Below are 24483 nucleotides of genomic sequence, written 5' to 3'. Positions count from 1 at the left end.
GAGAACCTCGGAAAAGTTTTAAAAAAAGGCAAGTATTACCGCAAAATAGGGGAGAGAGTTTCACCGATATGGTACGCAAGATGGAGTGGCAATCATTAAAACACAAGCATTTTTCGGCACACCGAGATCTTTTCACTAAATTACAGTAAGAATTTTTGTCCTCCGAGTGCGGCAACATTTTATTGACGCCACCCTACATAAGGAGAATCTATCATCATAATAAACCAAGAGAAATCAGAACTCACAGGGAAATAATTAAGAGTTCGTTCTTCCCGCTCGACAGTGAAACGGTAGAGAAATGGTCTGAAGATTGTTCGATGAATCCTTTGCCGGGCACTGAACTGGAGAGCAATCATGTAGATGTACAGTGGGTCCGAAAAGTCTTTCCCTAATTACATAAATTGATAACTCAGGCTAGAAGTAAGATACAAATATGGAACTGGTGTCTAATTGTTTACAAACTATCGAAGTTTTTTTCACACATCAGTAAAATTCCACTTCCATTGTTGCCCAATGACAGTACACGTCGATATGACTTTGCGGTCGAAATGCTATCACGTATTGAGGACGATGATGGTTATCTCAGACGAATTGCCTTTCCCGACGAAGCAACCTTTTTTGTCAGTGGAGTAGTGAATCCTCATAATGTGCGCATTTGGGGTTCACAAACCCCTGGGGAGGTCATGGAGTGCACCAGAGGCAGTCCAAAGGTGAATGTTTGGTGCTCGCACGATCGAATTATCTGGCCATTCTTCTTCACAGAGGCAACATCTGCAGTGTATCTGGACATGTTGCAACTGTATGCTGTTCCTCAGCTGCTTCAGTATCAACCCGATGTCTTGTTTCAGCAAGACGGTGCACCGCCTCATTGGCGTTTGGACGCCCATGGCTACCTCGATATGACCTTTCCTGGGCGATGGATTCGTCGTGATGGGCCAACGGTTTGGCCTCCACGCTCTCCTGACATAACCCCATTAAACTTCTTTTTATGGGGTTATGTCAAGGACGAGGTCTACCGAACACGTGTACCAGATCTTGAAAACCTGCGGCAACGGATAACCACAGTCGTTGAATCGATCCCTCCAGTGATGTTGCCTAATGTGTGGACGGAAATTGAATATCGCCTAGATGTGCTACGTGCTACCAAGGGTGCTCATGTGGAAGTTTACTGATGTGTGGAAAAACTGTGATAGTTTGTAAACAATTTGTATCTTACTTCTAGCCTGTGTTATCATTTTATGTAATCAGGGAAAGACTTTTCGGACACCCTGTGGATGTAACTGTGGATGCAATAGTTTATCACAAATACATACTATACGACCTATTTAATATATTCGTTATTGAATGTAACTGTGAAGGGTTTTAAACGCCTACCATGGACTTGGTGTGTTGGACAGTTAATGAGGCATTGCCTAGAGCTTCGTGTTTCCGACTGTTTACACGTTATGCTTCGTGTACGCAGGGGGAGGCAGTGTCGAGTGCGGTGTACTGCTGTGCGTGGCCCGAGAGCGGCTGCCGGCTGCAGCGGTCCCTTCTGCTGGTGATGTGCCGAGCGCAGAGGCCACTGGTGCTCACCGCCGGCCTCATGTTCCCCATCAACAGGGCCACCTTCCTGTCGGTAAGCACCGTGGAGGTAGAATAAGGGGAGATGGCGCTGCAGACGTAAGCTGCACGTTTTTTAAGCCAGCGGACGTAACCTGCCGCCATCTTGGATCTCCCAAAACATTAGCAGACGAGTGTTTACAATTGCTTCTTGTTCGTTATTTCTGTCGTGTGCACGTGACAGTTGTTTTACACAGCAAATGTTACACTGTTTTAGTGAACAACACAGCATAAGGAACGCAACTTCAAACGTTTTCCTGGTATTAAATGCGTATTCGATACAGTAATGTTGTTGTGGTCTTCAGTACTGAGACTGGTTTGATGCAGCTATCCATGCTACTCTATCCCGTGCAAGCTTCTTCATCTCCCAGTAACTACCGCAACCTAAATCCATCTGAATCTGTTTAGTGTATTCATTTCTTTGTCTCCCTCTACGATTTTTACCCTCCACGCTGCCTTCCAATACTAAATTGGTGATCCCTTGATGGCTCAGAATATGTCCTACCAACCGATCCCTTCTTCTAATCAAGTTGTGCCACAAATTTCTCTTCTCCCCAGTTCTGTTCAATACCTCCTCATTAGTTATGTGATCTACCCATCAGATCTTCAGCGCTCTTCAGTAGCACCACATTTCGAAAGCTTCTGTTCTCTTCATGTCTAAAGTATTTACTGTCCACGTTTCACTTCCATACATGGCTAAACTCCATACAAATACCTTCAGAAACGACTTCCTGACACTTAAATCTATACTCGATGTTAACAAGTTTCTCTTCTTCAGAAACGCTTTCCTTGTCATTGCCAATATACATTTTATATCCTCTCTACTTAGACAATCATCAGTTATTTTGCTCCCTAGATAGCAAAACTCCGTTACTACTTTAAGTGTCTCATTTCAAAATCTAATTCCCTCAACATCACCCGACTTAATTCGACTAAATTCCATTATCCTCGTTTTGCTTTTGTTGATGTTCATCTTACATCCTCCTTTCCAGACACTATCCATTCCGTTCAACTGCTCTTCCAAGTCCTTTGCTGTCTCTGAGAGAATTACAACGTCATCGGCAAACCTCAAAGTTTTTATTTCTTCTCCATGGATTTTAATACCTACTCCGAATTTTTCTTTTGTTTCCTTCGCTGCTTGCTCAATATATAGATTGAATAACATCGGGGACAGGCTACAACCCTGTCTCACTCCCTTCCCAACCACTGCTTCTCATTCGTGTCCCTCGACTCTTGTAACTGCCATCTGGTTTCTGTACAAATTGTAAATAGCCTTTCGCTCCCCGTATTTGACTCCTTCCACCTTCAGAATTTGAAAGAGAGTATTCCAGTCAACATTGTCAAAAGCTTTCTCTAAGTCTATAAATGCTAGATACGTTAAGTTTACGTTTCCTTAATCTTTCTTCTAAGATATGTCGTAGGGTCAGTATTGCCTCACGTGTTCCAATATTTCTACGGAATCCAAACTGATCTTCCCCGATGTCGGATTCTACTAGTTTTTCCATTCGTCTGTATAGAATTCGCGTTAGTATTTTGCAGCCGTGACTTATTAAACTGATAGTTCGGTAATTTTAGCATCTGTCAACACCTGCTATCTTTGGGATTGGAATTAATATATTCTTCTTGAAGTCTGAGGGTATTTCGCCTGTCTCATATATCTTGCTCACCAGATGGTATTGTCGAAACTGGCTCTCCCAAGGCTGTCAGTATTTCTAATGGAATGTTGTCTACTCCCGGGGTCTTGTTTCGACTCAGGCCTTTCAAAGCTCTTTCAAACTCTTCACGCAGTATCATATCTCCCATTTAATCTTCATCTACATCCTCTTCCATTATATTGTCCTCAAGTAGATCGCCCTTGTGTGGACGCTCTATATACTCCTTCCACCTTTCTGCTTTCCCTTCTTTGCTTAGAACTGGGTTTCCATCTGAGTTCTTGATACTCATCCAAGTGGGAGTAATACGACACGAAAATATGACGCTTTTGGCCTCAGTACTGTAATTCCTTCTTGTTTATACATTTCGAATTACCGAGAAGTATATGCCATGAAAAGCGTGCTTTCGTAATCCATTTCTATTCACTTTCATTGTGTTTGTGTCGATAATTGATAAAGCCAGAACTCCAAAAGCAATGACTGATTGTTTAGAGGCACCTGTTTGTATTCGTTGCATATTCAAGTCAAATGCAAATCTTAAATGTTCAAGTTTGCAAGAAACTTACCTTATTTTCTTTGGTGTCCCATAGATGTATGCAGGGATGATATAAACAAGCCAGCTGTCGTGTCAACAAAGTGAAAGATCCGCTAAATTACGAAGGAAAAGAACGGAATTTAAGATTGTCAGGCCCATTGTAGTTTACACATGAGCTTTGTTTTTATATTGTTCGTACCAAATGACATCAGTGTGGCAAATATGAGGAATTTACAGAGTAACACGACAACACAGTGATTAATGTAATGATATAAATAGCCTCCTCCCCCCATGAACCATGGACCTTGCCGTTGGTGGGGAGGCTTGCGTGCCTCAGCGATACAGATAGCCATGCCGTAGGTGCAACCACAACGGAGGGGTATCTGTTGAGTGGCCAGACAAACGTGTGGTTCCTGAAGAGGGGCAGCAGCCTTTTCAGTAGTTGCAGGGGCAACAGTCTGGATGATTGACTGATGTGGCCTAGCAATAATAACCAAAACGGCCTTGCTGTGCTGGTACTGCGAATGGCTGAAAGCAAGGGCAAACTACGGCCGTAATTTTTCCCGAGGGCATGCAGCTTTACTGTATGATTAAATGATGATGGCATCCTCTTGGGTAAAATATTCCGGAGGTAAAATAGTCCCCCATTCGGATCTCCGGGCGGGGACTACCCAAAGGATGCAGTTATCAGGAGAAAGAAAACTGGAGTTCTACGGATCGGAGTGTGGAATGTCAGATCCCTTAATCGGGCAAGTAGGCTAGAAAATTTAAAAAGGGAAATGGATAAATTGAAGTTAGATATAGTGGGAATTAGTAAAGTTAGGTGGCAGGAGGAACAAGACTTCTGGTCAGGTGGCTACAGAGTTGTAAACACAAAATTAAATAGGGGTAATGCTGGAGTATGTTTAATAATGAATAGGAAAATAGGAATGCGGGTAAGCTACTACAGACAGCACAGTGAACGCATTATTGTGGCCAAGATAGATACGAAGCCCACACCTACTACAGTAGTACAAGTTTCCACACCTACTACAGTAGTACAAGTTTATATGGCAACTAGCTCTGCAGATGACGAAGAAATTGAAGAAATGTATGATCAAATAAAAGAAATTATTCAGATAGTGAAGGGAGATGAAAATTTAATAGTCATGGGTGGCTGTAATTCGGTAGTAGGAAAAGGGAGAGAAGGAAACGTAGTAGGTGAATATGGACTGGGGCAAAGAAATGAAAGAGGAAGCCGCCTGGTAGAATTTTGCACAGAGCACAACTTAATAATAGCTAACACTTGGTTCAAGAATCATAAAAGAAGGCTGTATACATGGAAGAACCCTGGAGATACTAAAAGCTATTAGATAGATTACATAACGGTAAGACAGAGATTTAGGAACCAGGTTTTAAATTGTAAGACATTTCAGGGGCAGATGTGGACTCTGACCACAATCTATTGGTTATGACCTGTAGATTAAAACTGAAGAAACTGCAAAAAGGTGGAAATTTAAGGAGATGGGACATGGATAAACTAAAAGAACCAGAGGTTGTACAGAGTTTCAGGGAGAGCATAAGGGAGCAATTGACAGGAATGGGGGAAAGAAATGCAGTAGAAGAAGAATGGGTAGCTTTGAGGGATGAAGTAGTGAAGGCAGCAGAGGATCAAGTAGGTAAAAAGACAAGGGCTAGTAGAAATCCTTGGGTAACAGAAAAAATATTGAATTTAATTGATGAAAGGAGAAAATATAGAAATGCAGTAAACGAGCAGGCATAAAGGAATACAGTCGTCTCAAAAATGAGATCGACAGGAAGTGCAAAATGGCTAAGCAGGGATGGCTAGAGGACAAATGTAAGGATGTAGAGGCTTATCTCATTAGGGGTAAGATAGATACTGCATAGAGGAAAATTAAAGAGACCTTTGGAGATACAAGAACCACTTGTATGAACATCAAGAGCTCAGATGGAAACCCAGTTCTAAGCAAAGAAGAGAAAGCAGAAAGGTGGAAGGAGTATATAGAGGGTCTATACAAGGGCGATGTACTTGAGGACAATATTATGGAAATGGAAGAGGATGTAGATGAAGATGAAATGGGAGATAAGATCCTGCGTGAAGAGTTTGACAGAGCACTGAAAGACCTGAGTCGAAACAAGGCCCCCGGAGTAGACAACATTCCATTAGAACTACTGACGGCCTTGGGAGAGCCAGTCCTGACAAAACTCTACCATCTGGTGAGCAAGATGTATGAGACAGGCGAAATACCCTCAGACTTCAAGAATAATATAATAATACCAATCCCAAAGAAAGCAGGTGTTGACAGATGTGAAAATTACCGAACAATCAGTTTAATAAGTCACAGCTGCAAAATACTAACGCGAAATCTTTACAGACGAATGGAAAACTAGTAGAAACCGACCTCGGGGAAGATCAGTTTGGATTCCATAGAAATGTTGGAACACGTGAGGCAATACTGACGCTACGACTTACATTAGAAGCTAGATTAAGGAAGGGAAAACCTACGTTTCTAGCATTTGTACATTTAGAGAAAGCTTTTGACAATGTTGACTGGAATACTCTCTTTCAAATTCTAAAGGTGGCAGGGGTAAAATGGAGCGAAAGGCTATTTACAATTTGTACAGAAACCAGATGGCAGTTATAATAGTCGAGGGACATGAAAGGGAAGCAGTGGTTGGGAAGAGAGTGAGACAGGGTTGTAGTCTCTCCCCGATGTTATTCAATCTGTATATTGAGCAAGCAGTAAAGGAAACAAAAGAAAAATTCGAAGTAGGTATTAAAATCCATGGAGAAGAAATAAAAACTTTGAGGTCCGCCGATGACATCGTAATTCTGTCAGAGACAGCAAAGGACTTGGAAGAGCAGTTGAACGGAATGGATAGTGTCTTTAAAGGAGGGTATGAAATGAATATCAACAAAAGCAAAACGAAGATAATGGAATGTAGTCGAATTAAATCGGGTGATGCTGAAGGAATTATATTAGGAAATGAGACACTTAAAGTAGTAAAGAAGTTTTGCTATTTGGGGAGCAAAATAACTGACGATGGTCGAAGTAGAGAGGATGTAAAATGTAGATAGGCAATGGCAAGGCAAGCGTTTCTGAAGAAGAGAAATTTGTTAACATCTAGTATAGATTTGTCAGGAAGTCGATTCTGAAATTATTTGTATGGAGTGTAGCCATGTATGGAAGTGAAACGTGGACAATAAATAGTTTAGACTAGAAGACAATAGAAGCTTTCGAAATTTGGTGCTACAGAAGAATGTTAAAGATTAAATGGGTAGATCACATAACTAATGAGGAGGTATTGAATAGGATTGGGGAGAAGAGAAGTTTGTGCCACAACTTGACCAGAAGAAAGGATCGGTTGGTAGGACATGTTCTGAGGCATCAAGGGATCACCAATTTAGTACTGGAGGGCAGCGTGGAGGGTAAAAATCGTAGAGGGAGACCAAGAGATGAATACACTAAGCGGATTCAGAAGGATGTATGTTGCAGTAGGTACTGGGAGATGAAGAAGCTTGCACAGGACAGAGTAGCATGGAGAGCTGCATCAAACCAGTCTCAGGACTGTAGACCACAACAACAACAACAACATAAATAGGCTGGACTTAGATAGGGAACTTTGGTTTTACAAATATGTAACCCTTTAGATACTTATAATTTAACCACTGTCACAGGTGTTCTACACATTTGACTGAAGATTTAATTAACTACATGTAGTTACATTACTTTTACATTAAAGTATTGCATTTTAAAACATTAGTGCAAATTTCCAAGATATTTCTTGCCAGGACTTTTCAGTTACTTGGGAACAACCAAACAATGAAAACCAATTGTATTGCTCACCTCCAGAGAGCTCTTCGCGTTGGACTGATAGAAATCTAAAGTCAAATCACAGAAATAAAACCATACTGTAAAACTTTACAGTTCATCAGAATTTCAAGTATATATAAGAAAATAGCGCTTAGACAGGTCCACTTACGAATGAAATGTGATTTGTTTAAACTTTAGACTACAATCAGAACGATTAGTACACCCGTAAGCGACGCAAGCCGTCATTTTTTTTTTTCAAAACACTGCATGACTACATGGAATCAAATCAGCAGAAGCGAATGTTTTGGGGTAGCTAACATGGCGGATCTTCACCGGATCGGCTTCACGTTTGTGACGTCATGACAGCTTATTTTTACCCCATGGTAAGCACACAGCTGCCTGGAGTCTTAGGCCAGCTACTGGCTGCAAGGTTGCAAAGCCCCACGGTGTGTGAATGTGAAATCTTACCGGAATGATGGAACTGCCCAGGTTCCGTCACACATCCCATAAGATCCAATCTCAAATTTTAATTGCCCGATGGAATCACTATCTTAAAAATGACCCAATCATGGAATCTTAAGGCGTAGAATTGCTTCAAATTTGCACTGAATTATTATTTTCACTCAGTTGACAAATAACAGTAATAGTACGAGGGTGATTCAATAATTAAAGCGACAAATAGAGCAGTGCCTTAATTTGTATCTTATCTCTTTTTTGCCCTTCCAAGATTGTAGGCCAAAAATATTCAGTTCTATAGGCTATATATCAAGCGAGTCGATAACACAATAAATGTGATCTTGTGACCTGCTTTCCTCAAGAATAGATTTATATGTTAAGTCTACCTTCAGTCACTCGAGATAGATACTTTATGCTTGACTGCTATGACTGAGTAAGTGACTGATCACCAACTCCACTAAAATCGATTTTTTCCGTCTGGTTACGCACGTTATATTTCATTCACTTAAGTCGAGGATTAGTTGCCATTCCTTGCACTAGTCACCATGAGCTTGAAGTCTCTCAGCACTGCACACCAATTTCCTAACGATTTCATCCTGCTGTAGCCAAAAGGATAGTCTGTAAATCGTTTTACAATAATTATTTTTACACTTGCATATTTTGCTACAGTTCTACATATATAGAATGAACATTTAATGCTATTGCAGGCCGTAAATATTTAATTATATGAGATATACAATCGAATCTTAACGAAAGGTGTTTTTCTGTGTTCCTTGCTTAACCTTCTATGTTTACGCAACAAACTCTCTGTATGGTACTCAGTAATCAAACCTTCGAGGTTCAATAAATTTTATGTTCAGGATAAGGTGCATTCCTGCTTTGTGAAACATTTTTGATTAATTCTTTCGAAAACTATTCTTCAGGGCCAGTTCGTTTTACTTTTCTGCCAGAACAGCAACCATATCGACAATAAAAAGAGGAACCTTCGGCATCTCGATAACAAGGAGGGCAATCACATGTTATCAAATGCCACAACGATTTTTTAAAAAAAGGTAGATTCGAATTTAACATCGTCTCGACGTCGAGATCATTACAGATGTTAGAACATCTCTCGATGTATTTCTCTATCGAGGCTCTGAAGCGTTAGGCACTGTTTCTAGCGCCCTTCGTTGATTTTCCCTTTCTAAATCTATTCTGATTAAGCCTACAAATTGCCTATTGTCAATGCTGTATGCTCTCACTTCTTTTCACGGTAAGAATTGCCTGTTGTCAGTTCCCTATACTGCCACTTCTTTTTTAAAGTAGGAATTGCCTCATTTCAGTTCCACAACGTCACACTTCTTCTATACGGTGACCTCAACCGTTTCCTATGAATTTGATATTATTTCTCGAAAAAGGTAACCACTGTAAAATTTTGTTATGAATTTTACTACAATGTCTTTCAATAGCTGTTAAAGTCCGTGTTGTGTCAGACCCTGGAGTCTTGCCCATTTTCAGCGTCAGCATTGCCATAGCTATTTCATCTTCAGCCGGAGATATTACTATAGAGGCATTCTCTTACGACCTAACGTTTGTTCCCATAGTTGTTTTTTTTTTCGATGTGTCACAGTTCGCGTTTTGAAGCAAAGAATCACATAAAAAATTTAACTGAACCATCGCACTTCTTTGCTGTAGTACCCTCTCGTTTTATCATGGTGTACAGTATCACTGGGGAACCAAAACTCTTCTTATTTTTAAAAAAGGGAGATTAGAATTTAACGTCCTCTCTACGTCGATATCATTAATAGAGCACATGCTCGGATTACGGAAAAATGGAGAAGGAAACCGGCTGTGCTCTTTTCGAAGGAACCGTCCCAGCATTTGCCTCGAGTGATCTCGGGAAATCAGGGAAAACCACGTAGGTGGCCGGACGAGAATATGAACCGTCGTTCTCTCGAATGCGAGTCCATTCTTCTCAATGTTGCGTCTCCTCACTCAGACTAATCCAGCAGTTCCGAAACTTACCCCTTAGTACAATCAAATATTAGCTAGTAACCCCCTCCCCTCTTCCGTCCCCTTGCCCACCATAACACAACCACTATCAACCGTCAACAGAATCTTCCATTGAGCAGTTACATATCTGAATGACGAAAGGTAAATGATATTTAGTGGTTGTAGCTGTTTCAGTGAATCACGAACTATCTAACAGCACTTTTGTATAGAACGATGAAACAATTTTCAGGGCATCGCATTTGCTACGTACAGTGCCATCTCTGAGAAGAAAGAAACTATCCCCATTGAGGGTAGACACTTGTTACAAAATATGCTTGCTGTGCACTACTTCTATTCCTGCGACACTTGCTTCACCCACACCCTGCACCCCCATTTAAAATCAACCAAATTAAAATACGTTCACGTAAACTTGTTGCTTGAAAATCTTTTGATGGCTCGAGCCTTCCTTCTGAATTGGCAGGAATTGGACAACTTCTGGCTGTGAGAGCCCTGTGTCTGAATACTGCCGCTAATAATAGTAATAACAATAATAATAATAATAATAATAATAATAATAATAATAATAATGTGTTGATCCTGCTGCAGTGGAGCAGCGTTTACGTAGTTACTGTTCCGTTGCACTGTCAATTAGTTCGTATATGGTTGCGAGCAGGGAGCGAAAGGCTATTTTCAATTTGTACAGAACCCAGATGGCAATTATAAGAGTCGGGGGACATCAAACGGAAGCAGTGGTTGGGAAAGGAGTGAGACAGGGTTGTAGCCTCTCCCCGATGTTATTCAATCTGTATATTGAGCAAGCAGTAAAGAAAAAAAAAAATTCGGAGTAGGTATTAAAATCCATGGAGAAGAAATAAAAACTTTGAGGTTTGCCGATGACATTGTAATTCTATCAGAGACAGCAAAGGACCCGGAAGAGCAGCTGAACGGAATGGACAGGGTCTTGAAAGGAGGATATAAGATGAACATCAACAAAAGCAAAACGATGATAATGGAATGTAGTCGAATTAAATCGGGTGATGCTGAGGGAATTAGATTAGGAAATGAGACACTTAAAGTAGTAAAGGAGTTTTGCTATTTGGGGAGCAAAATAACTGATGATGGTCGAAGTAGAGAGGATATAAAATGTAGACTGGCAATGGCAAGGAAAGCGTTTATGAAGAAGAGATATTTGTTAACATCGAGTATAGATCTAAGTGTCAGGAAGTCGTTTCTGAAAGTATTTGTATGGAGTGTAGCCATGTATGGAAGTGAAACATGGACGATAAATGGTTTGGACAAGAAGAGAATAGAAGCTTTTGAAATGTGGTGCTACAGAAGAATGCTAAAGATTAGATGGGTAGATCACATAACTAATGAGGAGGTATTGAATAGGATAGGGGAGAAGAGGAATTTGTGGCACAACTTGACTAGAAGAAGGGATCGGTTGGTAGGACATGTTCTGTGGTATCAAGGGATCACCAATGTAGTATTGGAGGGCAGCGTGGAGGGTAAAAATCATAGAGGGTGACGAAGAGATGAATACAGTAAGCAGATTCAGAAGGATGTAGGTTGCAGTAGTTACAGGGAGATGAAGAAGCTTGCACAGGATAGAGCTGCATCAAACCAGTCTCAGGACTGAAGACCACAAAAACAACAACATGGTTGCGAACTGAAGAATGAAGCAGTTTGTGGTGTATCGCAGGAACTATGTGTAACTCAGAAAAGGCATTGTAATGAGATATTTAAGTATCTGTGATATATACGTCTCCATTTTACTGTTGTAGATACATAGTAAGAAGTATGTATGTGATGGATTGACTATGTGAGGAAAAGTTTGTTTATAAATTTGTTTCACAAGCTGTAATCTGCACCACACTGTGTCGCACGTTAATGCTTGTATTTTTTTTAAAAAAATGTATTTTTGGTAACTTGTGTAATCAGTATTACAGTCTCAAGACTGAGCGGTAACAGAAAGGGTTTTGAAAGATTATTTAGTTTCGTGATCGAATGTCAATTGAGCACTTTTGTTTTTATCCCTCAGATATTTTCGTTTTATCTCTCAGGAGGTAATCACCATCAGGTTGGAAACTACTGGTCTAATCTGTCCTGTCACTCCTTTCTTCTTACGGTATTGACCAAACGTTGTTGTGGAATTTCGCTTCTCGCTTTTTCGAAAATTATTCCTTCTCACAGTCTTCAAAAGTTTGGTGGTTAACTGTTTGAGAGTAATTACTATATTACGCACGTTGTGGAGTTCTGTTGGCATTTTGCGTCCCATCTCAGCAATGTGATCTGTCCCACCATTATTCTGTCCGCCACAGCGCCTACATAGCATTTCGGTAAGTAATATCCACTCTTGTTTTCATATTCATTCACGGATGTGTGTAGTTTTCAACCCATTCCAGTTCCCTATCGATCAAGAATAGGACACATACTCATAGGACATTTTCGGTTCACTTTCACACGTAGGATCACCTCACCATAAAGTTCTTCTAAAACGTTTCGGGTTAGACCTCTTCGAACATCTATTTGGCCATTTCTCTATTTATGAGCAGATTGCTGAGTTTTTTCTAGTACATTCGCTTCGGCAAAAGTTGGCCTGTTGCACATTATTTTCCAGTTTTGCCACAGGTGTTTTGTTACAGCGTAGTATACAAACTATTAGGAGTTTTATTCTTCTTTTTGCGCCCTTTCAGTTTATGACTGTGTTCTCCAAACGTGAAGAAATTGGTTTGTCTGCTTTGCAACGCTTTCTGACGTCTCCCAAAGTGTGAGTGATAATTTTTTTTGCTACCACCAAATAGTGTTTTACTAACACGGGCCGAATCTTATATAAAACTAACCCTCTCGCCACTGTGGGAATTGTTTCCAATATGTGATGTTGAGTTTACTTTACGACCCTGCTTTGACAGCATGTCTGTATGAAAGCATGGAGATCCACTTGTTCTTACTAACTCGTAACTTTTCACCATACATCAATAAGTTGTATCAAACTGCTGTTATTTAACTCTCAGCTCTGCTTCTTTTTATGATTCTTTTACAGTTGGTGAATGCGACTTACTCGTACTACACAGTGCTGAAGCATGTGAACAACCGCTGAGAAGAAAGAACACTAGCTGATCACCTCTAGCGTCGGACCGCTTGCTTCCTCGTTCGTCATTCTGCTCATCCTGAGGCCTTAAGATGCTCCACACGCTTGGCTCTCCACCAGCGGACACGGATCTTATGGCAAATGCGATGATGATTCACTTGTTAGAGCAGCACTGCGTCACTAAATTACACTTAATTCTACCAGAACATATAATGAGATTTAATTCTTCATTGCACATATTCTGTAACAGAGTAAAAGAATAAAGTCAGTGTTAAAGTATTGTATGTAATGAATAAGGAAGCAAAAGTTATCGTTTATATCGTTGTAATCGATTATCGACTGTGAAACGAAAGTCGATCACGACACCTATAAACACACACTCTGACCCAACCCAAACTTTGTATCTAGTTAAATCCAGTTTTGGCTTATGCATAAGATAAATTTGTGACAAAAGCACAGGACTGATCCCATACAATCCTCCCGAAATTGTATTTTAGGATTACCCTGGAAATCCATATTTCGTATGTTGTAATCACTTTAAAACGTTATCCCGTTTTTTGCTACCATGAACAACTGAAGACCATAATAGGATAACAAGTTTCGTGGGGGACCAACTCATTAGGGTAATACCAAATTGTATCACATATTAACAAAGGGAACTGATGTGCAATATTCAGATTCAGTTACAAGGCTGTTTTGAAAAGTAATATTTATTCAGCAGATGCTGGAAGACACAATATCATGTTTTAGACACACAACTGTAACTCAAATGGACAACAGAATTAATATTAGTGGTATACGCATCATAATATTAAACTCTACCTAAGTTCGGAAATATTACAGTCTCTTAAAAATCTAAGATCAAGTTTGGAATCAGCATGAAAATTTCTTTACGATGAGACACTGGCACATAAATTCTCAGTCGTTTTAAATGTCGTTAAAATTTCACTTATTTCAGTTTGCTGAGATGAAAGACAAGTGTCCAGAAATAATGTTGGACTCACGTATAGTGTTACCATATTAATATACATTCATACTTTTTTTTTTTTTTGAACGTCCAGTGTCGGTTGGCCAGTCAGTGTGCTCCCTGCAGCCGTTGGATAAGCAGCTGCAGCAGCAAGTCGTATAACCCTAGCTTACTTATTTGTTAGATAGTTTAATTAATTTCTTTGCGTGTTTTTGGGTACTTGCATTGTTTAATTCATATATTTCGGGCGTATTATAGTATTTGACAGTTGTAGCATCGCGCTTTAGTGTTTACTTCGTAGATTCTTATTTAAATTGCGTGTGAGTTTCGTATAGGAGGTGCAATTTCGAGTTTTAGTTACTGTAATCGTAAATTCAGCAGATTGTAGCGCAGTCGTTAGGCATTTGTACAGGTTAGTTGATACATTCTTTGCGTGTTCCGCTTGCGTTATCTAGGCACGGACTCGTGTTTCGGTAACTGTTGTTAAACATCGATTAGAATGGACAGGGACTGCAATTGCTGTGTTCGGATGAGGGCTGACTTGGCATCCCTTCGCTTACAGCTGCAATCAGCACTGACTTCGGTCGCGCAGCTTGAGGCTGTTGCCAATGGGCACCACTGTGGGGAGCCGGACTCGGGTATCACGGGGATGTCAACCTCGTCCCGTCTGTCCCCAGATCGGCCTGCCGCTGTGGTTGCCCCGGTTGCTGCCCGCAGTGGGGCTGAGCCCTCGCCTGTGGTTGATTGGGAGGTCGTTCCAAGGCGTGGCAGGCAGCGAAAGGCGTCCCCGGAGGCTGATCAGAAAGCCTCCCCGGTGCGTCTGACAAACCGGTTTCAGGCACTGTCTCTGGCTGAGCCAGATGCAGCTGCCTGCCCTGTTTCAGAGGATCATTCTCAGCCTTCAAGGTCCGGGCAATCGCAGAGGGTGGGCTTACTGGTTGTTGGGAGCTCCAATGTTAGGCGCGTAATGCGGCCCCTTAGGGATACGGCGGCTAAGGAGGGGAAGAAATCCAGTGTGCACTCCGTGTGCATTCCGGGAGGAGTCATTCCTGATGTGGAAAGGGTCCTTCCGGGTGCCATAAAGAGCACAGGGTGCAGCCAGCTGCAGGTGGTGGCACATGTCGGCACTAATGACGTGTGTCGCTTTGGATCTGAGGAAATTCTCTCTGGATTCCAGCGGCTATCTGATTTGGTGAAGGCTGCCGGTCTTGCTTACGAGATGAAGGCAGAGCTCACCATCTGTAGCATCGTTGACAGAACCGACTGCGGACCTTTGGTGCAGAGCCGGGTGGAGGGTCTGAATCAGAGGCTGAGACGGTTTTGCGGCCGTATTGGCTGCAGATTCCTTGACTTGCGCCATAGGGTGGTGGGGTTTCGGGTTCCGCTGAATAGGTCAGGAGTTCACTACACTCAGCTGGCGGCTACACGGGTAGCGGAGGCTGTGTGGCGTGGACTGGTCGGTTTTTTAGGTTAGAAGGCCTCGGGAAAGTGCGGGATGGGCTGCAATGTCAAAGGGTGCTTGGCAATTACAAGACGTGCTTGGATCACGGAACAGTCGGAATTATAGTTGTAAATTGTTTTAGTTGCGCTGGAAAAGTCCCTGAGCTTCAAGCGCTAATAGAAAGCACAGAAGCTGATATCGTTATAGGTACAGAAAGCTGGCTAAAGCCTGAAATAAGTTCTGCAAAATTTTTTACGAAGTCTCAGACGGTGTTCAGGAAAGATAGATTAGGCAGAATTGGTGGTGGAGTGTTTGTGTCTGTCAGTAGTGGTTTATCTTGTAGTGAAGTCGAAGTAGATACTCTGTGCGAATTGGTGTGGGTGGAGGTTATACTTAACAGCCGAATTAAGTTAATAATTGGCTCCTTCTACCGACCCCCAGACTCCGATGATACAGTTGCGGAACAGTTCAGAGAAAGTTTGAGTCTCGTAACAAATAAATACCCCACTCATACGATTATAGTTGGTGGGGACTTCAACCTACCCTCGGTATGTTGGCAAAAATACTTGTTCAAAACCGGTGGTAGGCAGAAAACGTTTTCCGAGATTGTCCTAAATGCATTCTCCGAAAATTATTTTGAGCAGTTAGTCCACGAACCCACGCGCATTGTAAATGGTTGCGAAAACACACTTGACCTCTTGGCCACAAACAATCCAGAGCTGATAGAGAGCATCATGACTGATACAGGGATTAGTGATCACAAGGTCATTGTAGCTAGGCTCAATACCATTTCTTCCAAATCCATCAGAAACAAACGCAAAATAATTTTATTTAAAAAAGCGGATAAAGTGTCACTAGAAGCCTTCCTAAAAGACAATTTCCATTCCTTCCGAACTGACTATGCGAATGTAGACGAGATGTGGCTCAAATTCAAAGATATAGTAGCAACAGCAATTGAGATATTCATACCTCATAAATTGGTAAGAGATGGAACGGATCCCCCGTGGTACACAAAAAAGGTCCGAACGCTGTTGCAGAGGCAACGGAAAAAGCATGCGAAGTTCAGAAGAACGCGAAATCCCGAAGATGGGCTAAAATTTACAGACGCGCGAAATTTGGCACGTACTTCGATGCGAGATGCCTTTAATAGGTTCCACAACGAAACATTGTCTCGAAATTTGGTAGAAAATCCGAAGAAGTTCTGGTCGTATGTAAAGTACACAAGCGGCAAGACGCAGTCAATACCTTCGCTGCGCAGTGCCGATGGTACTGTTATCGACGACTGTGCCGCTAAAGCGGAGTTATTGAACGCGGTTTTCCGAAATTCCTTCACCAGGGAAGACGAATGGAATATTCCAGAATTTGAAACACGAACATCTGCTAGCATGAGTTTCTTAGAAGTAGATACCTTAGGGGTTGCGAAGCAACTCAAATCGCTTGATACGGGCAAGTCTTCAGGTCCAGATTGTATACCGATTAGGTTCCTTTCAGATTACGCTGATACTATAGCTCCCTACTTAGCACTCATATACAACCGCTTGCTCACCGATAGATCTGTACCTACAGATTGGAAAATTGCGCAGGTCGCACCAATGTTCAGGAAGGGTAGTAGGAGTAATCCATTTAACTACAGACCTATATCATTGACGTCAGTTTGCAGTAGGGTTTTGGAGCATATACTGTATTCAAACATTATGAATCACCTCGAAGGGAACGATCTATTGACACGTAATCAGCATGGCTTCAGAAAACATCGCTCTTATTCAACGCAGCTAGCTCTTTATTCGCACGAAGTAATGGCCGCGATCGACAGGGGATCTCAAGTTGATACCGTATTTCTAGATTTCCGGAAAGCTTTTGACACCGTTCCTCACAAGCGACTTCTAATCAAGCTGCGGATCTATGGGGTATCGTCTCAGTTGTGCGACTGGATTCGTGATTTCCTGTCAGGAAGGTCGCAGTTCGTAGTAATAGACGGCAAATCATCGAGTAAAACTGAAGTGATATCAGGTGTTCCCCAGGGAAGCGTCCTGGGACCTCTACTGTTCCTGATCTATATAAATGACCTGGGTGACAATCTGAGCAGTTCTCTTAGGTTGTTCGCAGATGATGCTGTAATTTACCGTCTAGTAAGGTCATCCGAAGACCAGTATCAGCTGCAAAGCGATTTAGAAAAGATTGCTGTATGGTGTGTCAGGTGGCAGTTGACGCTAAATAACGAAAAGTGTGAGATGATCCACATGAGTTCCAAAAGAAATCCGTTGGAATTCGATTACTCGATAAATAGTACAATTCTCAAGGCTGTCAATTCAACTAAGTACCTGGGTGTTAAAATTACGAACAACTTCAGTTGGAAGGACCACATAGATAATATTGTCGGGAAGGCGAGCCAAAGGTTGCGTTTCATTGGCAGGACACTTAGAAGATGCAACAAGTCCACTAAAGAGACAGCTTACACTACACTCGTTCGTCCTCTGTTAGAATATTGCTGCACGGTGTGGGATCCTTACCAGGTGGGATTGACGGAGGACATCGAAAGGGTGCAAAAAAGGGCAGCTCGTTTTGTATTATCGCGTTATAGGGGAGAGAGTGAGGCAGATATGATACACGAGTTGGGATGGAAGTCATTACAGCATAGACGTTTTTCGTCGCGGCGAGACCTTTTTACGAAATTTCAGTCACCAACTTTCTCTTCCGAATGCGAAAATATTTTGTTGAGCCCAACCTACATAGGTAGGAATGATGATCAAAATAAAATAAGAGAAATCAGAGCTCGAACAGAAAGGTTTAGGTGTTCGTTTTTCCCGCTCGCTGTTCGGGAGTGGAATAGTAGAGAGATAGTATGATTGTGGTTCGATGAACCCTCTGCCAAGCACTTAAATGTGAATTGCAGAGTAGTCATGTAGATGTAGACGCAGAACACGAAAACACTATTCAATTAATACTAAAACAAAATAAATTAGGCAGCTTAAGTCTATTATTAAATGAATGTTTGTACTTCGTTTTATTACATCACATCCCTCACACTCGCAGGGAGAGGAATGTCTTTATTTACGTTTTATAGAAGCCAAGCTTCTCTTTACTTTGAGCTAATGTGGTAGATCAGATAGACCTGCAACATTTTTAATTTTTTTGGATGCCAACCAAACGTTGGTTGGCAAAGGTGCATAAACAAGTTCAATGTCAGTCTTGAGAGTGTTTTGTATGTTTTTTAAGAAGTCAGTACTGAACTGTGGAGACATCTTTCGGATTATTAACATTTACGTGGCAGATAGAAAACCGGGCAGCGCAAGTGAACTTCTGGGCCATTGACCTGGAATCAACTGCGGCCATTACATTCATCATTCTACATTTATGAAATCCATGAGCTACATTTGTGGCATAGTATTTTGAACTGCCGATTCAGACAGAATAAAACCATAAATCACGTATTCAAACTGTGTCTCCGAAATACACAGCAATGGTCCATTTGGAGTTTACAGGTGGTAGAGCTTTATATTGCAGCAGACGTGCGGAAATTACATTGAAGTGAAATCAAATCTTGTTTCTAATCAATTCATATTTATGACAAAGTGGTTCAGCAGCTAAGAGATAAGTGTAAGACTACAAATCCCGAAGATCTACGATTCAATCCTTAGTCTGATCTTTCCATTTCTTTCGATTCTGACAAAAATTTATAAACCTACCTCGTAAAGTGCAACAATGTTCAAACGAAGCATTGAATTGAAGATAGCCTTACCTTAGTTTTATTACAAAACGTCACGGTATCTCCCATGCCTGCTGTCACCAGTTAGTGCCCAAGATCAACTTTATGCGTAATCACTACGTAATTTAAATGATTTAGCCAGAGTACTTTTCAGAAGGGACGCAGGGCTACGCGAACCGCTTAAAAATCTGAAGTCTGTTTAAGAAAAAAGATTTGTACATTTCCATCTGGCCAGGAAATATAATTTCCAAATATGAAATTCATTGTCAGCTGGCGTCAACAAGCTGTTCACGACAGCTGGAGACGCTTTCGAGTATGTTCGATTGTAATCGATCTATCGAAACAGTTTCTCTTGGTCGGCAACTCGAAAGTAAGTATCAGAATCGAAATATTATGCCACACTATTATCTGCTCGACTAAAGCTTTGCTATATCCATCTTACTTGAAGAAATGTTACTCTTTTAGGCAAAAACAGGTATTTTAGTGCTACATGTTCGTTGTATAGTTATTTTTATCGACACTAAGAGTAGAAGACAGCACATTCACGAGACCAAACTGTGGCCCCGGAAAACACAACAGTGGTCTATTTGCTATTTACGATCGTTGGATTTTTTTCTTTTAAATTGTGTTGGTAGCCAGGGCACCTGAATAGAAACGATTTGGCGGTGCGTACTGTAACTATAGCGAAAATGATTTTCCGTTTTAATAAGCACGCACGAAGTGTCTGGTGGCGATTTAGGTTGTTGTTTTGTGTGTGTGGTTAGTCTTGAAGGTTGAAGAAAACAACGAACTATTTTATATCCAACCTGAAAAAGCTTAAAGTTAATGATTCTAATGCAAACAATGTCAGGAGATGCCAATAGGGTCGTGCAGTGACGGGTGATGCAGGAGAAGATCAAACAAAGAGCTTTCAATAGCGTATTGGGACGCAAGGCATTTCCAAATGTTGGGATTTGGAGAAAAAGCAGGAATTTTGCAGTAAATACGAATTGTTGGTGGTAAAAAATAAAAATCTTGGCTGTAGAATTTGAAAGGATGTTGGCACCATGGGAACTGAAAGCACATCACGAGGGATGAGCATTTCACAGGAGTGGGTTTCAGTTCCATTTGCATAAAAGATAGAAATGAAAAGTAATACCAGCAAATACTTTCTCTCTAAAAACAAATATTTAAACGCAAGCAGAGTTCCACTCATCAGACTGCAGTTATAGCACTAAAAACCAGAAGACTGAAAACTTTGAAAATGCATGCAGTAAGGCTTTCTAGAAAGATAGGGAAAACTGCCAATATATTTCGAACAGCATATAAAGTACACTGCGTAAAAAAATTTAAAGATCATCCCGTCAATTTCTCCCATTGCGACTCGTAAGTTTGAAATTCGACTCAAAGGTGCCTACAGCTTTCCTCTGGAGTGGTGCAAAAGCGTGGTGCCCTGCGATGTCAGCCTCGCGCTCGGCGACTCCTTAAACAGCAGGGTGTCGACATATGGCGAAAAAAAGGCCAGAGCCCAGACGTTCGTGTGAGGTGTAAGGTTGGTTAGTGATGTCACATTGGCACCAAATTTCACCACAATTCTGACCAACGCCATCGTGGGCGAATCACAAGGTGGGAAGGTCGCCACACCCCCTCTTACCCACATTTCACACCTTATTTTGACGTCTCGTAGTCAGAACCGCGACGCCCAGCGCTCTAATCACGAGGTTTCCTTATGGATGCCAGAGGAAAGCATTTCAGAGACGCCGCCACACGAAATCGATACCAAACGCCTCAGGAAGCGCATAAAATGCGTTAATGAAGCACCCCTTCCTTGGGGCGTTGATTTCCACAAATTTCACAGTTGAAAATGAATGTTCACTTTGCAGTGAGCAACAAGGAGTTCGACACTACTGTCAGCCACAGATGATTCAATTCGTATGTAGAGACATCATGGGATTGCGTTCTTTGACTTTTTGGAGAGTAGTGCGATGAAACTGTCACAGTTACAACAATAATAAAAATAATAATTGTCTTGAATTTCAAATATACAATATTAGCGTACTTAACCGAAACAAATAAATGCAATTGGGATTCACAAATCTTTCTATTTATTCATTCCATGTGTAAAAAATAAATTTACTGAAACTACCTGGCAGATTAAAACTGTGTGTCGGATCGAGACTCGAAATCGGGACCTTTACCTTTCATAGGGGAGTGCTCTACCAAGTGAGATACCCAAGCAAGGCTGACGACCCATCCTCTCAGCTTTGATTCTGCCAGTACTTCGTCTTGTACCTTCCAAACTTCATATCAGCGCACACTCCGTTGCAAAGTGAAACTCTCATTCTGGGAACATCCCCCAGGCTTTGGCTAAGCCATGTCTCCGCAAAATCCTTTCTTCCAGATGTGCTAGTTCTGCAAGGTTCGCAGAACAGCTTCTGTGGTAGCTCAGCGTGTTCGGTCAGAGGGTGATCTAACCTCTGCAATAAAAAACTGAGTGAATGGCTCGACACTGAACTTAAACAAGCGTCATGGAACGTCCGCCCCGAACAGATACAACGACCAATAAAAACATAAAAATAAAACTAAAGTTGTTAGAGCAGTTGACAGAAGCAAAGGTCTCGAGTTCGATTCTTGGTGCGGCACACACTTTTAATCTACCAGGGAGTTTCATAGCAGTGCACACTCCACCGTAGGTTGATAATCTCATCCTAATAAATTCACTGCTTTCCAGTTCATCAATTTAGATTTATATAGAAGTTCGAATCCAGTCTGCACCATCATAACGCATTATGAAATATAAGTATTGTGGTGTCACCGCCAGACACCACACTTGCTAGGTGGTAGCCTTTAAATCGGCCGCGGTCCGGTAGTATACGTCGGACCCGCGTGTCGCCACTATCAGTGATTGCAAACCGAGCGCCGCTACACGGCAGGTCTAGAGACACTTGCTAGCACTCGCCCCAGTTGTACAGCCGACTTTGCTAGCGATGGTTCACTGACAAAATACGCTCACATTTGCCGAGACGATAGTTAGCATAGCCTTCAGCTACGTTATTTGCTACGACCTAGCAAGGCGCCATTATCAGTTACTACTGATATTGTCAATCATGTACCTTGAAGAGAGACGTCAATCATTAATGGATTAAGTATTCCACCAGCTACGTCCGTTTTTCTGAAGTCTAATTTCCTTGTCCTGTTCCAGACCTCACACCATCCTGCGTGAGCTAAATCGCGTGCCTTCCGGCCTCCTCTAGTAACACGGTGGTGGCTCTCCTGCCAACCACAACATTGGTGACGAGGCAAAACCGCGTTCTTCTCTAAACTGCCCTGATTTTCTTGTGTAATGGCTTCGCCACAATCTCCAGATGTACTGTCCGAATTTTATCGCTTACAGAATCAGCAGACGCAGGCCTTACTGGATGCCCTTGGACAGCTCGTCCAGGTCAACGTGCGATGCAAAACGATGCGGCAGCAGCCGCTTCACCGCTAACGCAGCCACAACAAGCTGTTGCACCAACTTTTCGACCTTTTGATGCTGCACTGGAAAGCTGGACGGAGTGGTCACGCCAGTTTAGATTCCATCTCGCCGCCTACAGAATTCAAGGTAACGAGCGGCAGCCTTTTCTCCTTTCTTCAGTAGGTGTGACCACGTACCGTGTGATAGTCAAATTATTTCCCCGACGCGACGTAGCAACTCTATCCTACGAAGAAATTTTGTCTGCATTAGATGCATATTTGTAGTTGCCAAACGGTATACCTTCTTTCGTACAAAACGTACGGCAGGTCAGACTAATCGGGAGTGGGTTGCAACCTTGTATGGCCTTACTAGGGATTTTGCTTTTGAGTGTCAATGTGGGCTCCCTTATTCAGATAGTATGGTGCGTGATGCAATTGCACAGAACGCTTCTGATGTTCGTATAAGGGAACAGATATTGGAACTAGTAAATCCCTCCCTTCAACAAGTGATGGACATATTGGATCGGCAGGACACACTTGACTTTGTTCGGGAATCATTTGAAACTTCGCCAGCAGTGTGTCAGGTTCACCGGCCCGCCGAGTGAGCTGCACGGAGCAGTAAACAGCCCTCGCGCCCGGCTGCGCCGCTGCCGCCAGGCTCTCAGCCACGTGTGCCGCGCCAGCAATCAAATGCAGTGATCAAATCATGCCCGCGGTGTGCTACTAAACATTCGCGTGAGAATTGCCCGTCACGCCAAGCTATTTGCTTTTATTGTTATAAAAAAGGACATGTTCAGAGTGTTTGCCAGAAAAAGCTCAGATCAGAAGCTTCACGCCGGAATCGGAATCGCACCAAGGATACTCAGGCTCGCCAAACTTCGCCCATGGAAATTCATGTAGTTCATTCCACTCCGCCCAGTGCCACTCTCTCTAACAGTGACTGTGTTCGTCCCACAAATAGTGTGCGTCGACTTCGCCGGAACTACCGTCAAGTCGCAAGTGATTATGTACCAGTGTCAGTTCACGTTGCACGAGACAGTCGCTCTTGTCGTCAGCAGGACAATAAACTTTTTGTAGACTTGGACATTAACGACAAAGTGATACAATTCCAGTTCGATACCGGAGCTGCAGTTTTACTGATCAATCAAGACACTTACAAACTGCTGGGCACATCTCCGTTGCGTGCCGCAAATATTAAGTTAACTAGCTATTCAGGACAAGAGATCCTTGTGTTAGGACAGTGCAGCCTTCTTGCAACATACAGAGGACAAACAAAACTTGTGTCATTTTACGTCCTTCGTTCTTCTTCTGCAGTGAACTTGTTTGGTTTCGATTTATTTCAGTTGTTTAACTTGTCTATAGTAAATCAGGTCCTATCAGTGAAACAGACGGTGCCTTCAGACAGTGTTTCTAATCTATGTGAAGAATTTGCAAACATTTTTGCACTGAGCCTCGGTTGCGCTAAGAAATATAAAGCACATTTGGAACTGAAAGTAAACGCGCAACCGAAATTTTTCAGAGCTCGCAATGTTCCCCACGCATTGCGTGATGAGGTCGCAAAAACATTCCACGATTTGGAGTTACAAGGTGTAATTGAAAGTGTGCAGGCTTCTCTGTGGGCATCACCCTTAGTAATTTTGCCAAACCCTTCCGGAAAGTTGAGACTTTGTGTGTTCTTCTTCCGTCTTTCCGGAGATCACAATATCGTCGGCAAGTCTCGAGCAAAAAACACACATTTGTCCTTCCGCAAGCGAAGACCATTTTGTCGCAAGACTTGAAATAATGTTCTGAGATTGGCCAAATGTTCTTCTT

General features: G+C 42.0%; 2 protein-coding genes across 2 annotated transcripts in view; one reads left to right on the top strand and one right to left on the bottom strand.

Annotated features, from left to right (window-relative positions):
• LOC126267633 (odorant receptor 43a-like) overlaps nucleotides 1–13131 on the top strand; it is an 81074-nt gene extending 67943 nt beyond the window's left edge. Inside the window, exons 4-5 of the mRNA XM_049972930.1 lie at nucleotides 1463–1618; nucleotides 13075–13131. Of these exons, the coding sequence (XP_049828887.1) occupies nucleotides 1463–1618; nucleotides 13075–13131 (213 nt within the window). The remainder of the gene's footprint in view (nucleotides 1–1462; nucleotides 1619–13074) is intronic.
• Nucleotides 13132–13276: 145 nt separating this feature from the next.
• LOC126267632 (odorant receptor 2a-like) overlaps nucleotides 13277–24483 on the bottom strand; it is an 80430-nt gene continuing 69223 nt past the window's right edge. The window contains exon 4 of the mRNA XM_049972929.1: nucleotides 13277–13363. Within this exon, the coding sequence (XP_049828886.1) occupies nucleotides 13277–13363 (87 nt within the window). The remainder of the gene's footprint in view (nucleotides 13364–24483) is intronic.

The sequence above is a fragment of the Schistocerca gregaria genome, chromosome 4 (assembly GCF_023897955.1).
Source record: "Schistocerca gregaria isolate iqSchGreg1 chromosome 4, iqSchGreg1.2, whole genome shotgun sequence".
Lineage (NCBI taxonomy): Eukaryota > Metazoa > Arthropoda > Insecta > Orthoptera > Acrididae > Schistocerca > Schistocerca gregaria.
Note: the sequence above shows the minus strand (reverse complement) of the source record. Positions and strands in the feature narration are given on the sequence as shown.